Consider the following 27,736-nt stretch of genomic DNA (forward strand, 5'->3'; position numbering starts at 1 on the left):
CAAAATGAGATAATACCAAAAAAAGAAATATACGGACAACATTCTGGTTAATTTCAGTTAATGTGATTTTTTTTCATGGATAATACTTGTATCTCCGAGTTAAGCAATGAACTCATTCCCCCATTGTATTTTCAAGTAAAATAATTGAAATTGTTCAATCTGTTAATCTTCGTATGAAGATTATTTTAACAAAAAAAAATTATTCCCATCAGATATCATTTAGTCATTTAAGTATGTTAAATAAATTAACGGTTCATCATAAATATGATACTTGGTATCTACATTGTTGAACATTTGAATGACTACCAATGTCTGTTTTGAATGATTTTTTTTCAAAGTTGATCTTCAAAATAAGATTAAGAAATAGAATAATTCTGATTATAAAATGTTTACGGTGAATATATGTCATAAGTAAGTGGAGAAATAAGCTTATTTCAAGAAAATGCAATAATTATCCTTTTTTCATCAACTGCGAGATAGTAATTAGAAATTCAAAGTTGATACCATTTCTGATATCAAAATTTAAACTTCTAATCTCATCAATGCGCACGGTTGATACCTCATTTTTCAAATCCAACCTGTGCATGACAAACCCTATCGTCTATCACTGAATCTACTTAATATCTATTAAGATTTATACGTGTGAAGGAGCATTAGCAAATCTCATGTATGCACATTGTATTTGTAATTTACGAAACATAAAAGAAAGAAAAAAAATCCTAATACATCAATATCAAAATACAAACGAAGTACTACACTTCAGCTCCATTCATTTCAGCTAACCGATCTAATCAGACTCCCAATACAGTTCTGCAACGATGGCATGCCATGTCGAATAATCTTATCTACTCAAGCTAAGCTCTAAACAGTCCGAGCTACAACAAAAGAGTAAATGAAACCTAGGTTCATCAAGGTAAATGGAGACAAATCTTGGCAGATGGCGCTGCTACGGTTGATGAAGCAACCAATGATGTACTCCCAAGAAAAGCTCGAAACGACCTTCAATAGAAACATGTTATTTCCCGAGTTGAGTGGCTTCCCACTCACTGATCTTTCAAATGGCATCAATGAATCGGATGTCAAAAGAAATGGGATTAATCTGCCACACATTTATGTTTGCGTATTCCTCTAAACATTGTTTCAGTTGGGCTTCACTGTATCCCTGTTCCAAAGCAAACATTCCACAAGGCTTAAGACAAAATAGATAGAAGTTCGAACATGATTATATAATTATATTTTTCACTTTCAAGTTTTGTACTAGTTGTTTGACATGATAAGCAGTGCAGTTGGACTTTCGGCATTAGATCCACTTATATAGGTTGGCATTCAATCATTTTTCTGAACATCGATCACGAGATGCTTAAAGTTGAGTTGCAAAAACTAACCTTCCTAGAAATCAGATTCAGTGCATGTGCATAGCTCACATCCTGCTTGCCCGTTGTCTCAGACTCATCTCGCAAAATTGAATAGATATCTCCAATAGGATCCAGACCAGATTTCTGGCAATCATCTGAGTACAAAGAGAAGTTCGACATATGCATCAGCCTTGATGCTTCATCCACATCAGATTGAGCCACAGTTTCAGAATGTCGGAGTCTTGCTATTGCCTGTAAGCGAAAGTAGTTTGTTTGTTGCGTGATCAACACACCCTGTAAAGTATAAAATCTATTGCTTCCTTCTCCGGATGAGCAATTTCAAGCAACCCATCCAACAAACCAAGAAAATCTATTTATCTATAATACCCAAAAAAGCATACTAGATTTCCATGCTAGATAATTCTTCCTCTACTTATGGACGCAGTTTCTTGAGCAACCCATCAAATGGGTAAAAGATGGTACAAACAATACTCCTACATATTACCTTTTTACAATTCCAACCTAAACATCTGACCCACTCCATACACAGAAAGGTTCCGCTTAAATACGCACCATTTAGGTCGTAACACTCTTAAATTGGGTGGCTTTCCCTCTGCCTGATGAAGATGGCAGAACCCAAACCCTATGCCTATGTAGATGGCTAGAAACCATCAATTTTGCCACCTCAGTCAACTTTGATGCTCTGTATATATTGTTGTATCATTTATTGCCGTCTCATTCTATTGTGATACACAGCATATATTTGCAGAACCACATTTATTTAAATGAAAAAATGAAAGGCAGGACTTACAGCTGATATTCGAAGAATGCTGAGCAGAGTTCTCACAGTTGTATAGGAATGGGGTGCATTCGATTTAGCTTCTTCTTGCCGAATGCTAGAGTAGGCACTAGCAATATACTCCTCAAGTTCCTGTGGGACTGAAGGAGACAATCTTCTCACTGCAGAAATATATGCCCTGAAGAAAGTCATAAAAGAAAGGATCTTATCAGAAAGTACCACTAATCAGCAGACTTGAAAATAAGGATTTAGATAGTTTTACAAATTACAAGTTTTATACAGAGAAATCATACTTGTTTGCATGGAAAAGTGATCAATAGAAAGACTAAAACAAAAGAGAAGTTCCTGAAATCAGTACTGCTGAGCTTTCCATGGTAAAAGTGATGTGAAATTTACCGAATAACAGATGGCTCAAGTGGAGTGAAGCCAAGAGCCGGAGATTCTTTATTCTGATGAACATAGACAACATGCCTAGCCATCTCAAGATCACTATCCATATCTGCTCGATCCAGGATTAACCATAAAAGATCAAATCTTGACAAAAGGGCCGGTGGAAGATTAATGTTTTCAGCAGGAGTTCTACATAAGTCATATCTCCCCCTTCAAGAATATATATAGAACAACTACAGTAAGAGTTTGCACAGATTTTACACAGAAGGTTAGCTGCCAGCAGTGGAAAAGGCACCACATAATTAGAGCAATATGATTTAGAAGAGAAGTGACAAGGAGTAATGCACTATATGAACCAGATTAAAAATAAGTAGAAAGATTTTTACCATGCTGGATTAGCTGCAGCAAGAACAGCAGTTCTTGCATTCAAAGACGTAGTGATCCCAGCCTTGGCAATGCTGACAGTCTGCTGCTCCATAACTTCATGTATGGCTGTACGATCTAATTCATCCATCTTATCAAACTCATCAATTGCACATATTCCCATATCCGCTAGCACCTGAAATGAGTTAATACTTCCACAATTCAACACCCAGAAACACTAAAAAAATAACCATATAGAAAGCCTAATAAAGAATTATGGGGAATCTGATCTAATTAGGGATTATAAAGTGAATTGGTTATGGATTGACTCCTGAAAACTGGCTAGGTTTTACTTCCCCTCTTCACTTTCCAGCTATTGCTTCTGCATCAAAGGCACACACTGGTATGATGCAATAAAAGTTTAACATTAAGAACTCTCGAGTATTATGCATATATTCGGCAAGTATTTTGTAACTTTGTATGCTCTTCCACTCATATAACATGGAAAAATAAACTTAGATAAATATATATATATATACACACACACACATATATTATACAACTGAAAGGAGCATATGTATCTAACCAATGCTCCTCCTTCCAGGAACATTTCATTTGTGACGGGATCTTTCTGAACAGCAGCATTTAGACCAACTCCACTGCTTCCTTTGCCAGTTGTATAGACTCCCCTGGGTGCTACATTAATAATGTGTTTGAGAAGCTGGCTCTTTGCAACTCCAGGATCACCCATCAGACAAATATGTAAATCTCCTCTAATCTGCATTTTGAAGGAGAATATATTATGACCTCTTGTGGTCCTATCGTGCAAATGATAAAACATGCTATGACCAGTCTACTTTATCACAGGCATGACATGAGCTTGGAAATTATCCTAAAAATAGAACATTTGGCTTGGGAATTCCATCTTATACAGGAAGAAGACAAATTGCAAACTGGAGCTCAATTTACATAACCATTAACCAGTGACCAGGACATGTAAGTGCCAGGTCAAGAAGCTGCAATAGAGGGAAGGAAGAAGGGAGGACTGCTGATCTTTCACTTCAATGTAGAGGATACATCCAAATGATATCCATAATCTTGTGAATAAAAATTCTCAGAAGGATAAGCAAAATTCAATTTAACAATGTGTAATTGAGTCAGATGGCATCTGGTAACGTTGAGAACTTAACTCCATTCCATCTTTTAGCTTTCTGTGAGAAGCGCCCACTAGGAGCAGAAGCAGAGCCTTTTTGATATCTTCATGCCCGTATATTTCAGGTGCCAAAGATCGAGCCAGCTTCTCATATATGTTACCATCCTCAGCCAAACGTGCAACTTGTTCTTCCTCATCTCCTATAAGTTCATAACTGTGGCATAACTCAAGTTAGTACACAACACCTTTTTTCACCTAAGAATTAAAGAGGTTTATCAAGGTAGGTAAAAAGAACAATAAGTTTAGCAAAAATGGTACCACAAGCACCAGATAAACTCGATGTTAAGAGTAGAAAAGATGGGAACAATATATGGTACAAGATTTGTATGAAAAGTAATTTAGTCAATTACACAAGTATAGATGGTTTTGTCGACTGAGAACTGATAAACGAAATGCATAAACCAATGACAAAATTGTACTGAACATGGAATAGTGGCTTACTCTTCATATTTTTTCTTAGTATGTGTGATGGACATGGCTTCTAAGTAAGTATCGGCAACTAAGCCAGCCCGCATTGCTCTGAAACCAGTGTAAGGAATAGGAAGAAAAATCCCAGATAGTTTCACAACATCACCCGGAGCTACCTAATGGTGTTGAGGAAGAGGCACGTGCAAATTTATAGAAAATAGTTATAATCAGTTAAGTAGAAGCAGGATGTCATCACTTCCTGCAATCATGTGAAGCGGAAACCCCCCTGTCTACCCCATTGCAAGGGATTCATTCAAATCTGTAAGTTTAAGTTTAAAATACTTTATGATAATTAACATAGAACTATTCAACCTTTCTTGTGAGTTCACCCCGGAAGTGAACGGTCATTGTCCGTGGAATATGGCCTTTTGGAACATCTTCAGCCAACTCTTGTATCTTTGCCTGAAATTGAACCTAACTATATCTCAGAAGTGGATGATAAACATTCTAATACAGCTGTCCCCGTGTTATTAAATAATTGTGACTAAATCGGCATAAAGTACCTCCTGAAATTTCAAGAACTTTGATGCCCTGAGTTGAAGAATAAGGTTCCCCTTTGTTCTATTTGTTATACAACGCCTGGATGGGCATTCAAAAAGTGGCATAAAGACTCGAGCAGTTACTTCCTGTTAGGCACAAAAAGAATTCATGAGTCAACAAAAGTGGCTTTAAAGAAACAGGCACATGTATAGGCGCAGTGGCATTGAATAAATTATACTCCAAAAGGGAGAGAAATAAGAAGGTTTGAAATATGTTGAGTATGTACAGGTTTGTAGCAAGCAACAAATGTTTCAAAATACGCTGAATAGCCAAACTGTATTATGGCTTATTGGCAATCAAATGGCTGAACATAAGGATTGTGTCTAAGTACCTGGTAAATCTCAAAACCACATTCTTCACATGTATAGACAGCTACCTGCATCAATGGCTTAACATCTGAACACCGCGTCACAATACCTGATATCCTTACAAGCTGACCAATATGTGAAGCCTTGACCTCCCTGATTGCATATGGCTTCGACTTTCCACTTGAAGATGCTCTTATGTAAACTTCACTATAATACATACGAAAAAACACTAGTAAATTCAAACATCACAGAAAGCTTCGCTACAATGGAAGTTGAAGCATATGAAACCTATTAATAAACTACAACCGAAGACATGGAATAGATGAAAAAGTAAGTTACCAATTTTAATCTGAGATAAACCTCTGTTGAACTTACATCGTACCAGCATATTTTCAATACATATACTGCAAACCAAACTAGCTAATACCTATAAGAAAATCGACGTTCATTTACTAATGAGTCATGAATAACAAACTACTAAGCACAAAAGTTAAACCCAAAACAGGAGGTGTATCAGTATGACCACACAATTCAGTGAATTCACACATTCAGACCGAAATTGCATTCAAACAAGCACAACCGGAATTAGGATTTTGCTTTGAACTCACAAGTAGCGCTTGATTTCTGGTGGCATCTTCTGGTGTGGATCCGGACCATCCATATTCTCTGGTACATCATCAGACCTCTGAGTCATGAGTATGTCATGATCATCATCTGTAAATGCCTCTGCGGGCTCCGGCATAAGCTCATCAATAGCATCAGCAAAAATACCAATATAACGCCGAGTATTTTCTTGAACTCAATTGCGGAATTCTTCATCCCATTCTGCGTACTGCATAACACAAATTAACAAATGATTTCGTATAAGAAAATCAACAACTCATTCACAAATAATAATAATGATAATTAGGCCTTTGCAACAAAATCCCAAAAGGCATAGGTGGAACTTACACTAAACAAGTCCTCAATATCAATCTGGATAGCTCGAAATTTGCGGTTTGCAACTTCTTGCTGAAAAGTAAAAAAATATTTAGATATTGCTGCTTTATAGTCCAATAATTCAGAAAAAATGAATCCGGCATTCAATCCAACGGTCTATTAGGGTTTTCAGACCGTACTATCAAAGCTTACAAGAAAATGTGGTAAAGAAGAAGAGGGATACTCAAAAGGATGCGCATGTATTTGGGTTCGCCATTCGAATCGGGAAAGTTGGAAAGAAAATCCTTGGCGAGCTCTGTCAAAAATAAAAATGAAAAATAACAAATATTAAATTGAGTATTGACGGAGGGGAGAGAGAGAGAGAGAGAGAGAGAGAGAGAGAGAGAGAGGTAGACGAAAACTGACCTTTTTCAGCGCTGAAGTCGATGTCCTTGGAGAGAGAGGGAGAGCAAGAGAGAAAGGGGCAGTCACGCACATACAGAGACTGAAAAGTAAATGAGAGCTCAGATTTGGAGACAAATGACGGAGAGGCGAGGGTTTTGGCGGGAAAAGTAAGGGGAGGGTAATTTCTTTACAATGAGCTGGGCCAAGGCCGTAAAAGAAGGCCCATTAGAGGGTGGGCCCAAGCTCCAAGTAATCGGTTCAACCGACTTATTGCATAGAGATGAGAGTCAAGAAGAACATGATATTTTATAATTTGAGTTGTCTTGTGTTTGTTTACGAGCAATTCGGACTTGCCTTGTATTATATATTCAACAATATCCGGAAAGCTTTTGAAAGTGGGTTTAAATTTTCTGAAAGTGGGTTTAAATTTTCTGAAAGCGTTTTTTTTTGTGAAAATGCTTTTGAAACCAATTTAGAACAAATGCAAGTGAATCATGAAAAAACACTTTAGTACTTAATGTAAGAAGCGCATAACTAGTGCTTCTTGCAAGAAGCTCTTTAAGTGCTTTTGAAATACAAAAACATTTTCTCTAAAAGCACTTCCAGTCATTTTAAAAACAGTTCTAAACAAGCACTACATCTCTTGTCAAGGAAATTTTGAGGAAATGGCGCTTCTAAAAAAGCTTCAAGGAAAAGTTTCATACTAACAATTCTCTGGTCTCAAGAATTGGTCTCAAGTTTAAAGAAATTTGTGTTCATTGATATCATCGTCGTATTCGGTTACCAAACCGTCATGTCACGTACAAAATGGGGAGGAAATAGAGTGTCATTTCAAGCAAAGGGAATTCTTCGTAATTTCACAAAACAATGGACTCTATACCAAAATACTTCATTTTCCGAGTGGAGTGCACGATGAGAATGCAATTCAAAGAATTTGCGCCCGTTCAACTGCAGCATTGAAGCACTTCCGGATGCGGAGGATGATATTCCAGAGCCAAATCATCTTGCCTCTGTCAAACTAGCTGTAACAAGAAAAATCACTCTCTTCAGAAATACATCTCACTTAAATCAAAGAATCAAATAAGAAACTAAAGGCAAGTTCTAAAGAATAAAGCATGGTACCATGCAATGAAAGGTCGCAAAAATTTTCTGTACCTCGAGACAATCGCTAGGGAGAGATTGGCTTCTGTTCCCTGGTCTTAGCCAACTTCAATTGTGTAAGTTTGTCCAAGATGGCGGGCTCTAAAGGAATTGGGTCAAGACAACGCTCAGCTGCTGCAACAATCACCTGCTCGACAGAAACAAGTCCAAACCGATTATTTATGGAGAGAGGTGAAGGAGATTTCAGGCCTCAACCATTCAAAAGTTGGCGCCAATAAAATAGATATGAACTAAGATGGAGAAGCTATATGAAGTTAAGAGGTTCAGGATGGAGAGCCAAGACTATTTTCTATATAGAGTCCTTAGGAACTGTATATCCAACTGAATTTGCTGGAATCCGCTCCTATTAAAAGTTTGGAGTCTGACAAATTCTTGCAAGCTTTTAAGGCAAAGTTTTACCAAGGTCGTTACCACCGACTCCTGCAATTTGCAAGCACAGTCAGTTCATGTTGTTCCTAAACCAGTACCAATACAGGTTCAAGCAACAACTAGTTCATTACCTGCGTAAAATCAACTTTCGTAAATATTTCAACTTTTTGCTTAAAAAGTTTTGCCAGATGGGTTTCCAACAGCTGGCTTCTAGCCCTCTGGGTGTTTGACCGACTTAATCTTTCCGAGATGAGGCAGTGCTACCGTTGCTGTCAGCCCGGCGATGCCTGCAAATGCCTTGGGGCAAAATTTGCTTAACTTCACTTCTAATTGCTTCCAACTAACACAGGAAAGAAAGGAATGAATTGTGCAGAGCAGCTGACAACAAATAATAGATTTAACAAACAAGGTACCAAGCGAGTTCTCCCAACTTGACTCTTATTCCAAGAGAGTATTAAATGGCAGGGGGAAACAAATTATGTACTCACCTCTTGAAGAAATAAATCAACAAACATATGAACTTCGCGGGGTTCCTTGTGCTGCAAAAATGTTGAACAATATAGACAAATTAAAAAGAACTTACATGGTAGTAAGTTTAATCCTTTCTTAATAGTTTAGTGCACATGATATACTTCCTATTATTCAAATATTGCCTAACAAAAAGTGTACCTGGACCCAATTTGGTGTTGTAAACCTCTTCTTTAAGAGAACTGATATCCGCTGAGTTCTCATATTTATGTACTGAAAAGAGAAGATCAAAACATTTTGTTATCAAACTTTTGTCTGCATAATAGATAAAAGTGGTGTGATCATGGTAGCCCAATAAAAGTGGTTTGATCATAGTGTTACAATCTCCATTTGTTAAAGGAGGGGTAGATGAAGAGCAGTGTTAAGGATGGTGTACTAGCACATTGGTCATACTTACGAAGAACTCCTAGTATATCTGCTGACCAGATTTCTGTCTTTATGTATTGCTCAGTGATTTCTGTCTACATTCCGTAAGCATACTCCGCAAACTCACGAACAGAAGTCTAAATTGGGTGCAAATAAGTCAGTGATTCATCAGTGCAGTTATAAGTTACAGACATCAAAGAGAAAGAGGGAGAGCATATGTAACCGAGCAGAGAGTAATCGTGAAGCACAAGGGGGAAACCTTAATGCCTATTTAAGTTGAATAGAAATTTTTAGTACAAGTACTATGTTCATCTAAATTTAACCTGCTTCTCTCGCTTGGATCTAATATCTTTGAAGGTGTAAATAATCACTCTCCAACAATTTTAAGATGCATACTTCATGCAGTGAGTTTATTGTTAACTACGAATCAATTCAAGTCGTCACACACAACTTGCCAAAGATAACAAACCAAAATGATGCTACACTAGTCCACTGTCAGAGACTCACCTCATGTGCAGTAGAAGGAACTGTGTCAGTGGAAGGATCATTAGAATCCAGTGAAGCATTGCTTATATCTTCTATCTTAAGCTGAAGGCCAGCAACAAATTGTTCTAACTTCTCAAGCAACCTCACCTTTAAGCATTCAACCTGCCAAATGCAGGCAATATGTCATCGGGCGATAAAAGATTATTGGAATTTTCTTTTCAATGCATTTTCTTTGTTGAGATTCTTCTTGTGAACAAAAAATGTCCACATCTATGCCTTCACTTACTACGAAATTTAAAATACATTAGGACTTGAAGAACAAAAAAACAGGATAACCTATTTTTGAAATGTCTACCAATTTCCTGTGAGTATTGTTCACACAATTTAACTGTAACAGTATAATATTGAATACGTTTTCTATAGTTAAAGCCATGATGTGTTAACACGGTAATATGTAATCTAAATGGCAAACTTAAATAAAAGCGCAGTACAGACTGGGAAATCCAATTGCTTAAGAAGCACAGCAGCCTCAGCTCTTACTTGCATAGATTCAGAATCTGAGAACAGCTTTCCCTGAAAAGAATAATTTGGAAAATCATAAGACAAGTTTTCCAACAGAACACATCCAGTTGCAGTCAGTAAGCTATTCGGCATGAAATTATGATTTTAAACATTAACTTTAACAACATCTCAGATGGTGAATGTCCATTCTTTTGTTAAAGTATGCTTAAGAAAGTACAGTAATACGACACAGATACACAATAAATGGCTAATAAGAAATAGCTTGATAGCTAGTGAAAAATGTCATGCCTTGATTCACAACTTTTACTTCATCTAATAGAATACAGCTAACTCATGAGCATGAACATCTCACTCACATGACTCACAGCAATCCCAAGAGCTCGGAGAGCTTATTTTAGGACGACACATGCATCATATTACTGAAACATTGTATTCATCCAAGGGAATGTTTCCCACACGTTTCAAGCAGTGGCCCTTCATGAAAAGATATTACATGGCAATACCTGAATGTTACATCTTAAAACTAATCCTATGTCCGAGATATAGGCACAATCCTAACATACTGCATAATCCTTTACCAATATTGATGCTAAAACTTCCACCAAAAACTGCATAACGCCTATCCATGTATTAAAGCAAATGGAGTTATATATTATATGCCCCTAAACATATAAACTATGACACCATCCAACTAAAAATTACTACCTCGACTGCAAAAACTTAACAAGAACCCCCGAGAGAAACGTTGCGAAGGAAGTAAGGATAAGACATCTACTTGTTTCTTGTTAGGTCTGGGTAGAGAGAAAAACCAGTCTCGCCATATTATAAAATGGAAAGAAAGAGAAAGAAAAAAGGATAAACTTGCGAATTCTTGATAATTATGGTCACAGCTTCTTCAGATGCTCGCTTACAATCCTGGAATGAGGAGTCTCCATATGCCTAATTGTGAGAGCCCAACCACAAAGAAACAAGACACAATGTAAATAAAACTCCACACAAAGGTAAACTCTGGTCCCGAATGCAAAAGATCATAGGAGATAGAAATTACCTTAAATATTGGTATTGCTCCTGTATAAAATTTGACCGCATCAGCATATGCTTCTGATTTGATACACTTCCCGAGCCTAGCAGGTAGATCATAGATGAACTGCCGTTCCACAAAAAAAAAGAAATTTAAGTAACCCACAAGGCCAGACACCGAAATTAAAACTGAAGTGTCATGAAGTCACACATATATTGCTCGCCAACCTGAACTTTACGAAGAAGGTTGCGTGTGCGATGCAACTTTTCTATGTGTTCCCTCTTCTCAAAAAGAGAAGTGTTGACCCCATCACTTCTAGATTGCACAGACATTATCTGCAATCATTGTCAATGTGAAGTAAGCTACTATTACACTCCTTTTTTCCTTCTTTTTCCTCTGAAAACAAAAACATAGCTTGAGCGAGCCTTAGTTAAAGTAGAAACAATTGGAAGTACCTTCTGGAGGAGCTGTTCCATATTTGCCTCCATCCCCACAAGACCAGAATATTATAAGAGACTCTTGGTTACATTATCTACAAGCTGAAACATGATAAATGATAATGTGGGTAACAGAAATTTCGTCAACATGTAAATATAGACATATACGTAAAAAAAAATAAAGAGTTACTGTTTAATAGTATCTGTCGCGCTAATAAACTTGTTGTAGTTCTCGTATACTAACATTTGTAAGTCAGTATCAAGATTCTTTATCTCAGCAGCCATTTGAACATGTCTCTGAACCAAAGTATCTGTAGAAGCCCTTCCAAGTTTGACTTGTGTACCTGCAAAGTTCATAAAACTCGCAATGCTGATTCAAAGTTCGAATTTCTGCCTCATATTTGATAACAAAATCAGCGTATTATGATCATTCAATATACAAATGCCACAAATCACGCACAATCAACTTATCTGAGAAAACATACATCACCATATGAAATCAACAACATTCCTACAAAGTCCTCTACCCTGATTCTGAACCAAATGCCCGTCTCCAATTCTGCCACGAAAACCAATGGTTCGTTCCACTCCACAAAATTGCCAGCTCAATTCAAAAAAACTTGATGACATTTTTTTGAGCAGCCACTAATTCCATTTTTCACCTCTACAAACTTAGCTACGACGTAAATATACATAAATTTCCAGACACGGCCTTCCAATTCAACCCTAAACCTGCCCTAGTTACCAGTAACGATTACGATTGTCCCAAAATTAAGTAAACAAAACAGCTGAATCAATCATGTATTTGGTAAAAGATAAGAGTTGGGGATCGTACGAGGAGATGCATTTACTGGTCGGGATCGAAGGAGGTGGAGTTGATGGCGTCGAGAGTGGCGTACTTGGACGAGGACTTAGAGTTGGAAGAAAGCAGCGAAGGGTCAGGGGAGTAGAAGCTCGACAGCAAATCTCTCATCCTCTTCGCCTTGTAGTCCAGCGGCACGTCGTTCACCTCCATTTCTACGTTTCTTCTTCTTCTTCTTCTTCTTCTTCCTCAACCTTCAGTCTCTGTGATCCGAGAATTGGCGCTGCTGGAATGCAACCGAAATTTTGTTACAGGGATACAGTTATGATTTTGTTAAACGCCGACGTAGAGGTCAGTGTCCGTAGTTTTAGACCTTTGAGTATTTGAACCCTTACACACCCTTGTAATGAAATTTTATCAGTTTTTATTACTACTCGCAAATTTTTAAGAAATGACAAGTTCTATAATTATCTTCGAGAAATGTTCAGTGATTCATTTAAAATTGAGACTTTTCATGTATTTTTTGTCATTTCATATTTTTAAGGTTTGCATGAAAATTGAAGTTAAACTCTGACGTGACAAAGAATTCATGAAGAATCAATTTTGAAAGAATTTCCTTAGCATTGATTTGCTTTACCATGGCTTGAAGAAGATTAGAGAAAGTAATTATAATTACGACTTTTTCTTCTATGCTCTAACTTATCGTGGTTATTTTGAACATTCTAACACAATCACCTCATAACTCTCACTATTTTTTTCCTAAAACCATTGGGAACACTAAAGAATCGATTTGACTCTTGAGCCTCCTTCTCTGTATATTTGTTTGGATATATCACTCGTTTAGATATAAGCAACATGATTTCATTCAAAACTTTCACTAATTTTGAAACCATGTTATAAGTAAGATATTTGATAATTGTTAGTTACCAAAATGAAGACGACTAAGTTGATTTGTTTTGTTATGTGAGTTTTCGGTTGTTGAGACAAAGCGATAGTGGAGGACTCGAATCTAGGACATTGAGTGCACTAGTATATCTTATTAACCACTTGAACTACAATGTTTTATTCAATGTTCTAAAAAACGGCCTATGTGCTAGACAGTGGTGACCCGAGGCGTTTTCTTGCAAATCGGTTGGAATAATCGGGTGAGCTCTAAGCGGCGGCTAGGTGGGTGAGGCGGTCCTAGGCAGGCTAGGCACTAGGTGGGCTAGGCGGCCCTAGGCAGCTCTAGGCAGTGTTAGGTGGCTAGGAGGCTAGGAGGTTTTTTTTATTTTATTTTTTTATTTTTTTTTTAATTAAGAAAAAATCCTATCTACATTACTATATTTCCTTATTTTTCCTCCTATTTTGCATTTTGTGTGGCTTGCAATTGGGAATTTATTGTATATGTGTCATCCTACAATACTCCTCACTATGGTTCTATGATAGATATGCTTAATGTGTTTTTAAATTTTGGACTTGTTGAATACTCTTTTTGCATTTTATTATTCTTTTATTATCTTATCCATGGATTTCATACAAGTTTAATTTTTTTTAAGTGTCAATATGCACTTATTTACAAGATATACAAGAAATTTACCTAAATCCGCCTAGGCGCCAGCCCGCCGCCCGACTAGCGTCTAGCGTTTTTTAGAACCTTGTTTTTATTAATAGAAAGGTTTTGTCAAATATCACTAACATGGGCCATGGCAATTTGCAGGGCCGAGCTATAGCAGAGCCGAGCCCAAAGAGTAAAAAGTCAATTGTTTATCTAAGGCCAGTAAGCCCATAATGTCTTATACAAGATTTTAACACTAACGATACAAATAAACGATTGTTATAACGTCATTTTTATACAATTTGTGTGTTGTATAAAGTGTATATGTTAAATTGATTAATTTTGAAGTTGTCTTGACCTTATTGGTTTAGACAATGACCATGGTCATTTGTTCATGTATAAAATAAGTTGTTTATCTTCTTCTTCTTTTTTTGTCAAACTAAGTTGCTTATCTTTCACACCAAGTAAAAGTTGTTTTACCTTCACATCCTTTTTCATTTTGAAAAACTAAAATAAAATAAAATATATTGCAAAGGAAAAACTTTACAAACAATCAACAAACAAATTCAACCATCGGAAGAAAAAAATGCCAATAAAGTTGCACCAAAGAAGCAACAACAAAAACTAATTATATGTGGGGATATTCCATTTTCGTTAAATAGACTCAATAGTAGTAGAATGATCGACCTTCAAGTTAGTGGACTTAGGGCTGGTTTGGTAATATTGTGCTTTGAAAAAAACTGCTTCTGCTATACTGTGAGAATAAGCTCATTTTTGTTGCTTCACGTTTTCAGGTTTTTTTACCAAAAACTGTGAAAATAAGCTGTTTTTAAGTGTTTACTAAACACCTTTTTGAGTTTAGCTTTTTTTTTTATACCCACTTTTTATAAAATCACCTTAGTACCAAACCAGTACTTAATAGAGTTGAGAACCACCTCATCGAGTTGACACAAGTTCTTGAATTTATATTTGTTCCACTCCCTTCATACATAATACACGATAGTGGGGTACAATGGTTGATGATAGTATGTACAAAAATGTATAGAAACAATAATCAATGTTGCATGCAAAAATAGTAATCGATGTTGCGTGCAAAAGTATTATCAATAGCCTATGTAAAAACAAGTGTTAATGGTCATTTTGCTAATAGATGCAAGTGAGATCAAAATCGAGATTTAGGAAACAAAGTGGCAAATTTTGAGTTATAGGGATTAAAATGGGATCAAAATCGAGTTTAAGAGACGAAAGTTGTGACTTTGAGTTTGAAGGAGAAAAGCGAGATTGAAATTAAGTTTTAATAAGTGTAGCTAAAAATAAGCCAACGGTAACAAGTAGTTGGTGGAAAAATGTTATTGATAGTCTCTTTGGTGGCGAGACCTAATAACATACGACTTGTAAAAACAATTTTATTAGCAAATGGAAACATTTGCTTGTTTTTTATTTTGAACGAACGAACGACATTTTCTACACTAAGAGAGTTGAAGAGTGGGTTAGGCCTCATAATATACGAGCTACAATAATGTAGTTCAAATTTATCTTTAGCGATAATAAAACCTAACATTTTCTTGTTATAAAAACATTAGAATAAGAAAGATAACATGTTTCCTCACCAAAAGAGAAAATTGCTATTCCCTAAAATAAAATAATTGAAAACCAAATGTGTAAATAAGAAAAAAGTAATGCTAGGGAAATTAAATTTGTAGATTAAATTTTGTAAACTAAATGATATGAAAGTTAATGATTGAATTATTACTTAAACGTTGATAAGTCGTAAGCGTGCTCATTTCCTATTGATGACACATTATTTAATTTGTAAATTTTATTTTTAAATTTAGTCTTCCTAACATTACTCATAAAAAATGCGACATCCCACATCGCCTAGGGGAGTGATCCTTATATGTATATTCTCATCCCTACCTAGCACGAGGCATTTTGGGAGCTCACTGGCTTCGGGTTCCGTAGGAACTCCGAAGTTAAGCGAGAAGGGGGCTAGAGCAATCCCATGATGGGTAACCCACTGGGAAGTTGCTCGTGAGTTCCCAAAAACAAAACCGTGAGGGAATGGTAAGCCCAAAGCGGACAATATCGTGCTACGGTGATGGAGTCGGGCCCGGATCCGGCCCGGGCCGGGATATGACAATTTGGTATCAGAGCCTAACCCTGGCCGTGGTGTGCCGATGAGGACGTCGGGCCCCTGAGGGGGGTGGATTGTGACATCCCACATCGCCCAAGGGAGTGATCCTTATATGTATATTCACATCTCTACCTAGCACAAGGCCTTTTGGGAGCTCACTGGTTTCGGGTTTCGTAGGAACTTCGAAGTTAAGCGAGAAGAGGACTAGAGCAATCCCATGATGGGTGACCCATTGGGAAGTTGCTCGTGAGTTCACAAAAACAAAACCGTGAGGGAATGGTAAGCCCAAAGCGGACAATATCGTGCTACGGTGGTGGAGCGGGCCCGGGAAAGTGATCCGCTCCGGGTCGGGATGTGACAAAAAACCAATTGAGAAGCAAATGCATGAAAAATAAAACAATTGAAAATAAAATGATAGAAAAGGAGAAAGTTCCTGCCTTCTTTAAGAGCACTTCCACCGTGGGAAACCCTTCCCCAGGCTATTCACTATTTAATTCACCTAGTGAACAGTAACTGTCCTTAATAAACAATAACTACCTTTTGCATCTCTACCGTTGTACTTGAATAACCATGACAATAAGTAATAAAATATTAGTTTTTTTTAAATAATACAAAATAATTTTATTTGTAATTTTGGATATAATTTTTAATCGGTCTCATTGTACCATTTTTTATTAAAAAATTATTTTTATTATTTTTATTTTTTTCTTTTCACATGGTGATCCCAATCCAAAACCTTTTTTTATTATTATTATTTTTCTTCTTCTACTCTTTCACATGGTGCGTTGGCACCTTTCCAAAAGCCCAAACATTTTCTTTTCAACCCGTGTCCCCCCCCCCCAACAACCCCCCAACGCACCCAACCCCTCCTCATCTCTTCCTCCATCTTCACCACCCCACCACCGCCTCTCTTCCTCCATCTTTACCATCCCACCCACCTAAGCCTCCATCAACGGTCCCGATCTTCCCCGCTCTCTAACCAAACTTTCTCTCTCTCTCCTCTGTCCCCAGAAAACAAATCACAAATCGTGCGATTTGGGCGCGCCAGTGGAAGGAGGAGGATTGCGAGTGCATGGGAGCTAAGGCGGTGTGGGGTGCGGCGGCAGTTGCGGCGGAGGAGGAGGATCTCTGCCATTTGTATGTGGGTGTTCATCAACCTCGACGACGAACTCCGGCGAGAGCCGTTGAGTTCGAAGCCTGGATTTTACAATTTTTTAATTTTTTTATTAATATTTAATATTTTTATTAATTTTATATTATGGCTGACGTCAGCCCACATCACGTTGCCTTCGGGCTCCATCGCCAGCACACGCTGGACTTGGTTGCTCGGGCTCTCTGCCACTGTTCACCGCCCTGTCCCTCGGGGGAGAGCACACGCTAGAAGTGCTCTAACGTTCAGAGCATAATGCCATGGTGCGTACAACTACCTTTTTTCACCGTGCAATTAATGGCAAGGTGCGTCAGCAAAAATGAGCTGTCCTTGCACTGTACTTATATATATATATATATTATTACGCTCCATTAGGCTAATATTTCAAGAGATCTTCCATAAAGGCAAATGGCCAAAGGCAAAACAAAATGATTGCTTGAATGAGACTGGGACCGCGTCGATATAATCTTTCCTTTTTTCCAAGTCTCTATATTTTTTTTTAGAAAGATTATCTTCCCTCTTAATCTCTATTCCCTTCCCTGCTCTCGTATTTGAACGGTTACGGTTTAACCACGTCAACATCTTATATTGATTTTTTTATAAAGACAATAAGACAAAAAACAATATGTGAGAGGAGGGGAGAGAAGGAGATGAAAATAAGAAGGGAGAGAATCATACTCTATTTTTTTTTTACTTGGAAATAAAAGGGGAGATCATATTCAGATTTCTTCTATCAAGACCACCAGATCAAATGATCCGGACCTTTGAAATTTCATCCAACGGCTCAACTGTTTTGACCCCTTAAAAGCTATAATAATTATTTACTATTGGATGAAATTTCAAAGCTCCGGATCACTTGATCCGGTGACCTTAATGGAAGAAATCCGTTATTCAAGTATATTAGTTGTCCTAATTTGATAACTGGAATTTTATTTCCTAAGAGAGAAATATGTATGCACAAAGACAAATAAAAATTCAATTTGAATACGCAATGCGTATTATAAGTTTCAGAATGGTCTAGTCTTGCGCATCACTAAATTTTAGTACCCTTAAATGGAGTAAGATTCTCTTTCTTTCTAGTCTCATTTTTCTTTTATTTTTTCTTCTATTTGAACGATTACGATTAAACCACGTTAATGTTTTATGTTAATTTTTTAATAGTGAATATGTGAGAGGAGGGGAGAGAATGAGATAAGAATAAGAGGGGAGATAATTTTACTCTCTCTTAAATAAGGGTGACCAAATTGGAGTCGGATTCTCTCCTCTTTAAATCCCTCTCATAGGATTCTCTCCTCTTTAAATCCCTCTTCTTCTTCTCTCCTCTTACACTTTATATATTTTTTTTACAAAAAAATCAATACAAGATGTTTACGTAATTTAATTGTAACCATTTAACTACGAAAAAAAAAAGATAATTTTACTGAATAAAGGAGAACTTTCCTTTTGTGATTTAAATGATAAACAATTTAATGGACAAGAGAAACAAAAGAATATTTTTCTTTTTCTAGGTTCATCCTATTATAATTTTTTAACGTCTTAGCCATCCACGCCATTGACGTCAGCCATGACGCACCAAATTAGCATTTAGCACTCGTTATTATTTAAAAAAGTCATTAATTTATTATTTTCTACACCCACCAAACCCTCCCATCTCCTGCTATAAAAGCCCATTCCCACGCCTTACTAAACCTTCTTTCTCCTTCTGTCTCATTTCGCCTATTTTTCTCCGCCGCGCGTTTGCCTTTCAGATAAGTCCTCTTCCCCCCTTTTCTCTCTCTCTGTCTCTAGATTTTCATTTCCGCTTGCTTCTCCTTCGTTAGATCCGAAATCTCTGATCGGATTCTAGATCTGAGGTTCAACTTTGGGTTTTTTTTTGAGGTTCTTGAAATCCAATTCGATCGGATCTGATTTGGGGGCCTGGAAACTCTGGGTTCGTAGAAATCTAAATCAATGGGTCTAGTCTTTCTATGACATTATGTATCGTATCCGTCTGCTCCACTCGTTCTCCGTTGTCTTCCTCTACTGGTTCTACGTTTTCTCATGAATTAATCGCATCAATTCCTTGCCTCCAATTCGAATCCCAATCCTAATTTTATTTTCGCCCCAATTCTTTCAACCCTAATCTAATTTAGGTAACAAACATCAATTCCTAATTTTTGCAATTCTTGGGTAAATTACCCGAAGAAAGGAAGAAATGTCTTTGGTTCAGCGCCAATCTAGCTCAGGATCCGACGGGTCCGCGACGGTGGATGAGAAGAAGAGGAAGAGGATGCTGTCCAACCGCGAATCCGCGAGGCGTTCGAGGATGAAGAAGCAGAAGCAGATTGATGATTTGACGACTGAGATCACCCGTCTGGAGATGTCGAACAATCAGGTTCGGCAGACAGTCGATGCCAGGGAGCGGAGCTACAATGAGATAGAGTCTGCAAACAATGTGCTGAGAGCTCAAGCAATGGAGCTCACCGATCGACTGCAGTCGTTAAACTCGGTCCTTCATATATTCGAAGAGGTCAGCGGCTTCTCGGTCGACATCCCCGAGATGCATGATCCTCTGCTTAAGCCATGGCAGCGCCCCTACCCGTCGCAGCCCATCCCGGCCTCGTCCGGCATGTTCTTCATTTGATGACGATCTTCATCGCTTCTGTCTGTCAGTGTTTTGGTGGTGTTCGTCTTTTGATTTCGATTTTAGTTGTTGGGTTGATGTTAGCCTCAGTTGTTTTTGGTGTCTTTAATTAATAGTTGTTGTAGTCAGTGTCTTTGCACAAGCTTGTTTCATGATGGATTAGCAGTACATTTGGGTTTGCTGTTGGAACTTGGAACCGAACCGTGTGTACAATGTTGTTCATTTTGTCTGTATAAATCAAATGTTTGTGGTGCTTGTTAGCTGTGGAATGTGCAGAGTTGCTCTTTTTGTTGGTAATTGAAATTGTTCCCAAACGCTTAACCTCCATAATAGGTTTGATTATCTATATTTTTAAGATGATATTCGAAACTACACTCCGGTGATACAAACTTGCACTCGAGTACAAGGGGCACAGCCTATTAATCAAGATTGATACGGCTAATTGATCTAATTCACGTCTGCCATCGATTTTTTAAGCACACAGCCTACATAATCATAAGATTAAACCACACTTCATATTAATATTATAGTTAACGTGTGTTTAGTGAAAAATAATGAACCTCCCAATGAGCTTGGACAAAGTCCCAAGCAAAAGCAACAGAAAACCGGAAACTGGGGGAGGGTTGTCCCACAACTCCCACATGCTATGCATGATGTACCAGTCACCGCCCCAATCACCTATGATTCATCCACGCGTTGCGCACGAACAGTTGGTCTAGTTGCACAACCAAGTCTCTACATAGATAGGCCTTATGTTTAATTCCATTCATCATCGCGTTTCTTACCAACAACACAATGATATATAATAAAAAAACCTAACACATGTCCTTGCACAGAAAACCACGTAATAGTGCACTCGTATCGTGCAAGTTTTTTTCTCATAAAAACAAGTAGTACATATATATTTGTAATGAGTTTGACAATAGATTGTCAATCATTTTGGCTTACTGTAGTGAACTATTGAATACAACTTTAAATCATGCTTACTTACACAGTATAAGAACTGGGAGACTTCGAATTCTTAATTTTCTGGTGTTTACTAAAATATGAGCATGGCAATCATTTCAATTCCTAATTCCCCCTGCATATAAAATCAGATTATCAAAAATCCATGACAAAATACCTGGACATCAAGAATTGGACCAACCTGAGAACTAATCGTTCCGGTTCTTTTTTCTTATTTTCCCTATTCTAAGTTCCCGATTCATTACTTATACCCGGCCCTTCGATAATACGTCCAGTATTTAATTGATAATTGACAAGATCAATATTTTTAAAAGGGAATTGTTATTGACATTTCAAAAATCTAACTCTACACTCCTCACAAGTGTATTTTTTTTTTTCCAAATATATAAAGTTTGGAGTGTGGAATAAGATTTTTGGAATGGCAATAACAATTCTATTTTAAAATGCAATTAAAATCCCTTTCCACAAATGAAATATGAGATTCAAATAGTAATAAAGGCAAAGCTTCTTTATAATATTTGGAAGCTGATAAAGTAATCACCAATTTATGTTAAACATATATATTATAACATGCTACTGTATCATATCATCATGCAAAATAATTATAAAAAACATTCCAAAGTAGGTTTTTCATGACAATATCCCAACAACAGCTTTTAGTCCATCTTAATTAACATAAACAGAGACAGAGAAAGTACTGTGAAATCTAAAACACGACAACCTCAAAGCCGGGCCAAGGCATAGGTAGATTGAGATCCATCGATCAGCTGTCGTAAGTACGGCACTCGTCGGTTTCGGGGTTGTCGTTACAGAATGTCTCCAGGGGGTCGGAACTTTTCTGGTTGTCACGTTTGTGGCTGGCGGCGGCGCTCAGCTCCTCCACCTCGTCCCACGCCGCCACGCACTCCCCGCTTGCCGGGTCGTCCGAGCACTTCTCCTCGGCGCTCTTGATGCTTTCCGCCACCTTTTCCGACAGTTTATCTGGTGCTGCGCTTACTGGCCTTACCATGGTCATGCGGCGGCCAACGGAAGAGTAGCTTCTCCAGGTGGGGATGTTGAGTGATTGAAATGCCCTCGGTGCCTCTGTTGCTTTTGACAACACTGCCCTTGGGGTGGAGAGGCTCACTCCGGCGACTGTACTGGTGGTTGCCATTTCTCCTTCTCTCTTTCTTTCTGGTTTCGAAGTGGTGAGGTGATTACGAGCATGAGGTTTAATTGGTGTTTCCAACGGTTCAGGATCGCACACTTCTTATCATATCACAGCCAATCATCTACTTCCACGTCGGAAACACTTGAGATATTTTACGGGAAAAAAATCACACTTTTGAACATGGAATGCATTTTAGTTTTCTTTTTGGGGTTCTCAGTGTTCTGAACCACTTTTTCTTTATTTATTGTATTTTGTTGAATAATTGAGAGGGCCTCTCAATTATTTTTGTACGAGTCATGGTCCACCAGTCTAAGTGGCCATGTGTGAGTGTCGGTAAAGATGCCTTCTCGGTGAAGGCCTTTATAAGCCTTCTCTTCTCATTTCAAATCATCAGTTGATGATGGAGCAAGAAGCTTATTCCTGAAACCTTCTTTCAGCCGGCTTTGAGATCGAGATCCCCGAGTCCAGTACAATTTCAATTTCAATAACAAACAGTGAGGTAATTTTTAAATACAATGGGAAATGACGTTAATTTCTTATCTTAATCCTAGAGGTCCTAGAGTGTGTTTACCTGCACCTGACGGCTGTATTTCAGGTGAAGACGTTATGGTCCAGGAGGATATAATATTCCTGATCTTAATCTACGACTTTTGTTGCGTTTAAGGAAGTTCTGAAGAAGATCTTCTCTTCGGAAAGACCTCTGGATGAAAGAGATACTTACCTTCGTAAAAAGTTGTGCAGTTTTTGTAAGGACGCACAATTTTCATGGCATTACCCTCACGAAGTACCAGGTATGGATCTGGGAAATATCAGCGTGACAGGTCAGTTAAATTTTGTTGGCTGTATGACTTATAGGATTCAGCAACAAATTGCTAGTCTAAAAGTAAATTCTAAACATGATATAAGCATCAAAAGATTTACTGAGTTAGAACAACAAATTTCTGTTATAAAGAAAATTGTTAAAAGAAATGAGAGTGCTGAATTTCCAGATATAAACGGAATGGTAAACACTTTAGCCACTAAAGAACAAATGGACCAATTTTTTGTGAGTCTAGCTTTAAGACTAGAAAAGCTTGAAAATATAAAGACTTGCAGAATCTATACATTACATGCAGGTTAAATTTGATAAAACCATCACAGATTTATATGGAACGATGGAATCACTTAGAGGAATAGATGCTAAAATCAAACCGCCTGATCATACATATAAGAGTATGAACCAAGTTAGAAATATCTAGATGGAGACGGATATAATTTTCCAGATAATAGCTTTACAGATTTAAGTTGTATAGAAGAAGACCTAGCAAGTTTGAAGCTAGAACATTCTGAACCAGAAGTAGTTTTTGCAGACCAAGCTGAAGGTAGCGGAAAGAAGAAAGAAGATGAATTTGGAGTTATACTAGACAACTCTAGCTGCTATAGGTTAGCAACTTAGACCATTTCCAACCGAAGGGTCCAGAGAGCCAGGAGGGCGAAAATAGGACGAAAATCTTCTCCAACCAAGGGCAACGCTAAAGAGCTCGTGGGCCCCACGAAATCTGAAAGGGCCAAAGGGCCGACTGGCTGACTACTTTTAGCCAGCCAACCAGCCTGCTGGCTAGCCCAATTTCTTTTTTTGTTTTTTTTGTTTTATTGTTCTTTTCCATTGCCCAACCCACTTTAGGGTTTAAGCCTTAGTTTTTTTTTTTTTTTTTTTTTTTTCATTTTTATGGTCCCAGCCCACTTTTTGTTTTTATGCCTAGTAGCCTTTTTTTTTTTTTTTTTTTTTCTAAATTTCTATTTTTTTTTCATACACTATTTTTCACATAATTTTCACTCTTCCATACAATCTTACCTCATTTTATTTCAATTATTCACATTTCATGCTATAACCCTTTGGCCCTCAATTGGAGCTGGTAAGGAATATGACCATGAACTATTCATTAAAATATTAATTTCTTAGAAGGTCAGAGGCCTAAAACAAGCCATCTGGCCAGCCTTCAGTAAAGACCATCTCTAACCAAAGGTTCTAGAAGGCCAGATGGGCGAAAATAGCCCGAAAATCATTTCCAACCGAGGGATAGGCCAAAGGGCTAGTGGGCCGTGGATAAAAAAGGGCCAAAGGGCCAACCGACTAGCTCAAATGAGTCAGCCAACTAGCCTCGGGCCAGGCCATTAGATTATCTCCAACCGAAGGCTAGCCATATAACTCGTTTTAGCCCTCTGGCCCTCCAAGAAATTAATATTTTAATGAACAATGTATGGCCATATTCCTTAATTACCATCTCCAACTGAGGGCCAAATAGTAATAGGGTTTGTTTTAGCCCTGTTACAAAAAATCATCACCAACGCTAAAAGGCTATAGTATAGAATGTGAAGAATTGAAATAAAATGAGGTAATATATTATGGAATAGTGAAACATATGTGAAAAATGGTGTAGGAAAAATTAAAAAAAAAAAAAAAAAAAAGGTTGTTGGGCATAAAAACAAAAAGTGGGCTGGGACTATATAAAAAAAAAAAAAAACTAAGCCCTAAACCCTAAAGTGGGTTGGGCAATGGACAAAAATTTGAAATTGGGCTAGCCAGTGGGCTGGCTGGCTGAAAGTGGCCAGCCGGTTGACCCTTTCAGATTCTGTGCAGCCCACGAGCCCTTTGACCTAGCCCTTGGTTGGAGATGGTTTTCAGGCTATTTTCGGCTCTTTGGACCCTTCGGTTGGAGATGGTCTAAGGCCATCTCTAACCGAAGGCTGCCCAGATGGCTTGTTTTAGCCCTGTCACCAAAAACCATCTCCAACCGAAGACCAAAGGCTATAGTATGGAATGTGAAAAATTGAATAAAATAAGGTAAGACAATATGGAATGGTGAAAAATATGTGATAAATGGTGTAGGAAAAAATTAGAATTAAAAAAAGAAAAAAGAAAAAGTGGGTTGGGACCAAAAAAGTTCCTAAACCCTAAACCTAAAGTGGCCTGAAAGCCCTAAAGTGGGCTGAAAGAACAAAAAAAAAAAAAAAAAAAAAGAAACTGGGCTGGACAAATGGAAAAGATAAGAAGGAAAAAACAAAACAAAATGGGCTAGCCAGCGGGCTGGTTGGCTAGTTTAAGATGGCCAGCCGGTTGGCCCTCTAGGCCATTTTTTGTCATATGGGGCCCACGAGCTCTTTGGCCTACCACTCGGTTGTAGACGGTTTTCAGACTATTTTCGGTCCTTTGACCCTTTGGACCCTTCAGTTGGAGATGGTCTAAATTTGAAACTAACGGCTAGCTGACATCAGTTATTGTTATTTAAATTTTTTTTATTTTTGGGGCCAAATTTTTTTAAAATATTTAATTATAGGCCCATAAAGTATGTTTAGGTGTTATTTTTATAGGCTTGGAAGCTTGCTCAAATCCCTTCCACAGCCGATGTGGGACTCCTACCCACTTCCATTTGTTTTTTAATACTTCCTCTCTCACAGCCAATGTGGGACTCCCCACTTCCTTTAATTTTTCTACTTCCTCTTTTTTTTTTTTTTTTTTTTTTTTTTTTTTTTTTTTTTTAATACTCTAAATAAAACCTCTCACATTTGACTTGAAATATATAAATTGTAGTTTTTAAATTTTAGTTGTAGTTTTTAAATTTAAATAATAAATTATGTTTGGCCATTTGGCCATCAGTTGGAGATAGTAAGAAATATGGCTTTGCTATGTTCATTAAAATATTAATTTCTTGGAGGGCCATAAGGCTAAAAGAAGCCCTCTGGCCAGCCTTCGGTTGGAGATGTTTTAGCCCTTTGGCCCTCCAAGAAATTAATATTTTAATGAATAGTGCAGGGACATATTTCTTACCATCTCCAACCGAGGACCGAAGGACTATGGTATGGAATGTGAAGAATTGAAATAAAATGAGGTAAGATGGTATGAAATGGTGAAAAATATATGAGAAATGATGTAGGAAAAAAATTAGAAATTAAAAAAAAAAAAACTTCAAAAAAAAAAAAAAAAAGTAGGCTGGGAAAAAAAAAAGAAATTGGGCTAGCCAGCTGGTTGTCCCTTTTGCCCTTTTTTTTTTCCAGTGGGGCCCATGAGTTTTTTGGTCTAGTCCTTGGTTGGAGACGGTTTTAGGGCTATCTTCGACCCTCTAGCCCACTGGACGAAAAATGGCCAACCGGCTCGTCATCTTCAACCAGCTGGCTGGCCTAACATATATATATATATATATATATATATATATATTCTTGTATTCACATCTCTTTATCTTATCTGCAATTTCTTATTTTTCAGTCCTCAGTTCTTCAAACTCTCAACCAAACAGTAAGGCGTGGTCCAAACAGTAAGGCCCGAGGAGAGGCATGAGCGGGGAAAGGGTTTAGACACACGAGGAAGGTGAATCATTTAAGATTTGCATATAGCATATTGATTTGTGTTTTTCATGAGTAGATTGTTTAGATCTAATTCAATGGCCAGCACTAGCTCTAGATCCAACTTAGGAACTATACCAGACATTATAAATGAAGAACGAAAACTTGATTTTCAAACTGATGAAAGTATTGATTTTGGTGATTGGAATATTCCAAAAATTTCAAGCAAAAATATTTACAAGAAAAAATGGTCTTTGACCTCTTTTAAATCTAAACATCACGTTAAAACAGTTGAGAAGACTTATGCTCTTAGTAAAGAACATGAGACTTGTCAATTATTTTCTCCCGAACAAATTAAATCTCATAGGAAAGATGGTCATAACTATATTCATATTGGTTTAGTTCAAATTGCTGTTAAACCACTAACAAGAAAATGTCTTAATACTTCTATTCTTTTGTGCCTCCGAGATGCTATATTCACTGGCTTCAGTGATAGTATACTTGGAATGATTAAATCCAGTCTTTCCAACGGACCTATCCATTTTGATTGTTTTCCAGACCTTACTATAAGCCTTTCAGATCCACATATGCTGAAAGTACTCATACTTAATATCAAAACTTCTGGATACCAAGTCTTAGAAGGAACACAACCTTTAGCACTTATTTACAGAGTTTATTACAAAGTCACTGGCACAAATATGAATTTTCAAGTTTTAACCAAAAGTCAACGAGATCACACTCTTTTAATTCAAACAGCCCAAGAAAATGCAAACATAAAAGTTTCCAGAACCATTAAGTGGTCGGACATCAGTCTACTTCAGATTGGTGTTTAATCAACGAAAGTAAGTCGGTAGCTATACAAAACAGCCTTGTCAATCTTGACAATGTTGAACAATATTTTGATGGTACGGTAAAAATTAATTTTGATCGACCAGCAAGAAGATCTTGCGAATCGGTACATTCGCATAAATCATTTGCTTCTAGCAGAAACTCTTTTTCTTGCTCCACATCAACCGATAGATTGGGTCGAGTTCAAGATTTAATAAATATTACCAGGCCATTCTCCCTGAGACAAAAAACATTGCTATCAAACTCATTTAGAGCACCACTCATCAGAACAAAATATTATATCATTCTCTCCACATTGATAAATTTCTCACTGAACAAGAATGGGGAATCCCTTATTATCATACCAAACCACTTCATACCCAACATGTTTTCATCCCAAACAACCATTATAATTATTATGATTATATCCATGCTTGAACTAATATTTTTCTCCATCAAACAGATGATTTTAGTCACTCATGGTTCATAACCTTTGACAAAAATTTCAAGTTAAGGTTTCCAGCATGGTTTATTTCCCTCATTCTAGATGATCTTCGTCAAGTTCTCAGCAATAGCT

The 27,736-nt window shown here is 37.4% G+C and overlaps 1 protein-coding gene, 1 long non-coding RNA gene and 3 pseudogenes across 6 annotated transcripts; 2 read left to right on the plus strand and 3 right to left on the minus strand.

Moving 5' to 3' along the window:
• Nucleotides 1-704: 704 nt before the first annotated feature.
• LOC137714680 (DNA replication licensing factor MCM7-like) lies at nt 705-7,652 on the minus strand (annotated as a pseudogene). Its single transcript, XR_015960271.1, has 16 exons — nt 7,648-7,652; nt 6,781-6,944; nt 6,599-6,670; nt 6,388-6,443; nt 6,045-6,268; nt 5,460-5,643; nt 5,092-5,214; nt 4,901-4,990; nt 4,562-4,704; nt 4,104-4,274; nt 3,494-3,692; nt 2,931-3,103; nt 2,551-2,754; nt 2,167-2,332; nt 1,386-1,607; nt 705-1,162 (listed from the first exon to the last, which is right to left on the minus strand). The product of XR_015960271.1 is annotated as a DNA replication licensing factor MCM7-like (transcript).
• Nucleotides 7,498-12,827, minus strand: LOC137714679 (vacuolar protein sorting-associated protein 51 homolog; annotated as a pseudogene). The gene is made up of 14 exons (XR_015960272.1): nt 12,485-12,827; nt 11,840-11,993; nt 11,668-11,728; nt 11,440-11,547; nt 11,240-11,338; nt 11,053-11,130; nt 10,165-10,242; nt 9,691-9,831; nt 8,959-9,030; nt 8,778-8,828; nt 8,421-8,629; nt 8,228-8,340; nt 7,915-8,108; nt 7,498-7,781 (listed from the first exon to the last, which is right to left on the minus strand). The product of XR_015960272.1 is annotated as a vacuolar protein sorting-associated protein 51 homolog (transcript).
• A 6,123-nt stretch (nt 12,828-18,950) lies between these two features.
• LOC137714883 (bZIP transcription factor 53 pseudogene) lies at nt 18,951-20,192 on the plus strand (annotated as a pseudogene). The gene has a single exon (XR_015960413.1). The product of XR_015960413.1 is annotated as a bZIP transcription factor 53 pseudogene (transcript).
• A 548-nt stretch (nt 20,193-20,740) lies between these two features.
• On the minus strand, nt 20,741-22,076 carry LOC137714884 (calvin cycle protein CP12-1, chloroplastic). The gene is made up of 2 exons (XM_068454044.2): nt 21,583-22,076; nt 20,741-20,976 (listed from the first exon to the last, which is right to left on the minus strand). The coding sequence occupies exon 1, from the start codon at nt 22,012-22,014 to the stop codon at nt 21,625-21,627; it is 390 nt and encodes a 129-aa protein (XP_068310145.1). The 5' UTR covers nt 22,015-22,076; the 3' UTR covers nt 20,741-20,976; nt 21,583-21,624.
• Nucleotides 22,077-22,362: 286 nt separating this feature from the next.
• Nucleotides 22,363-26,539, plus strand: LOC137714885 (uncharacterized). 2 transcript variants are annotated; one of them, XR_015960414.1, is made up of 3 exons: nt 22,363-22,510; nt 22,607-24,835; nt 26,255-26,539. It is a non-coding gene; the product is annotated as an uncharacterized LOC137714885 (long non-coding RNA). The 2 variants fall into 2 exon arrangements; XR_011065480.2 differs by lacking the exon at nt 26,255-26,539 and having other exon boundaries at nt 22,607-22,832; nt 23,361-23,832.
• The last annotated feature ends 1,197 nt before the right edge of the window (nt 26,540-27,736 follow it).

This window comes from Pyrus communis, chromosome 3 (assembly GCF_041283825.1).
Source record: "Pyrus communis isolate YQ-2024b chromosome 3, ASM4128382v1, whole genome shotgun sequence".
Lineage (NCBI taxonomy): Eukaryota > Viridiplantae > Streptophyta > Magnoliopsida > Rosales > Rosaceae > Pyrus > Pyrus communis.

Bases quoted from the DNA above. Each gene is read 5' to 3' on its own strand.
- LOC137714884 (XM_068454044.2), bottom strand. From the start codon at position 22,014: ATGGCAACCACCAGTACAGTCGCCGGAGTGAGCCTCTCCACCCCAAGG.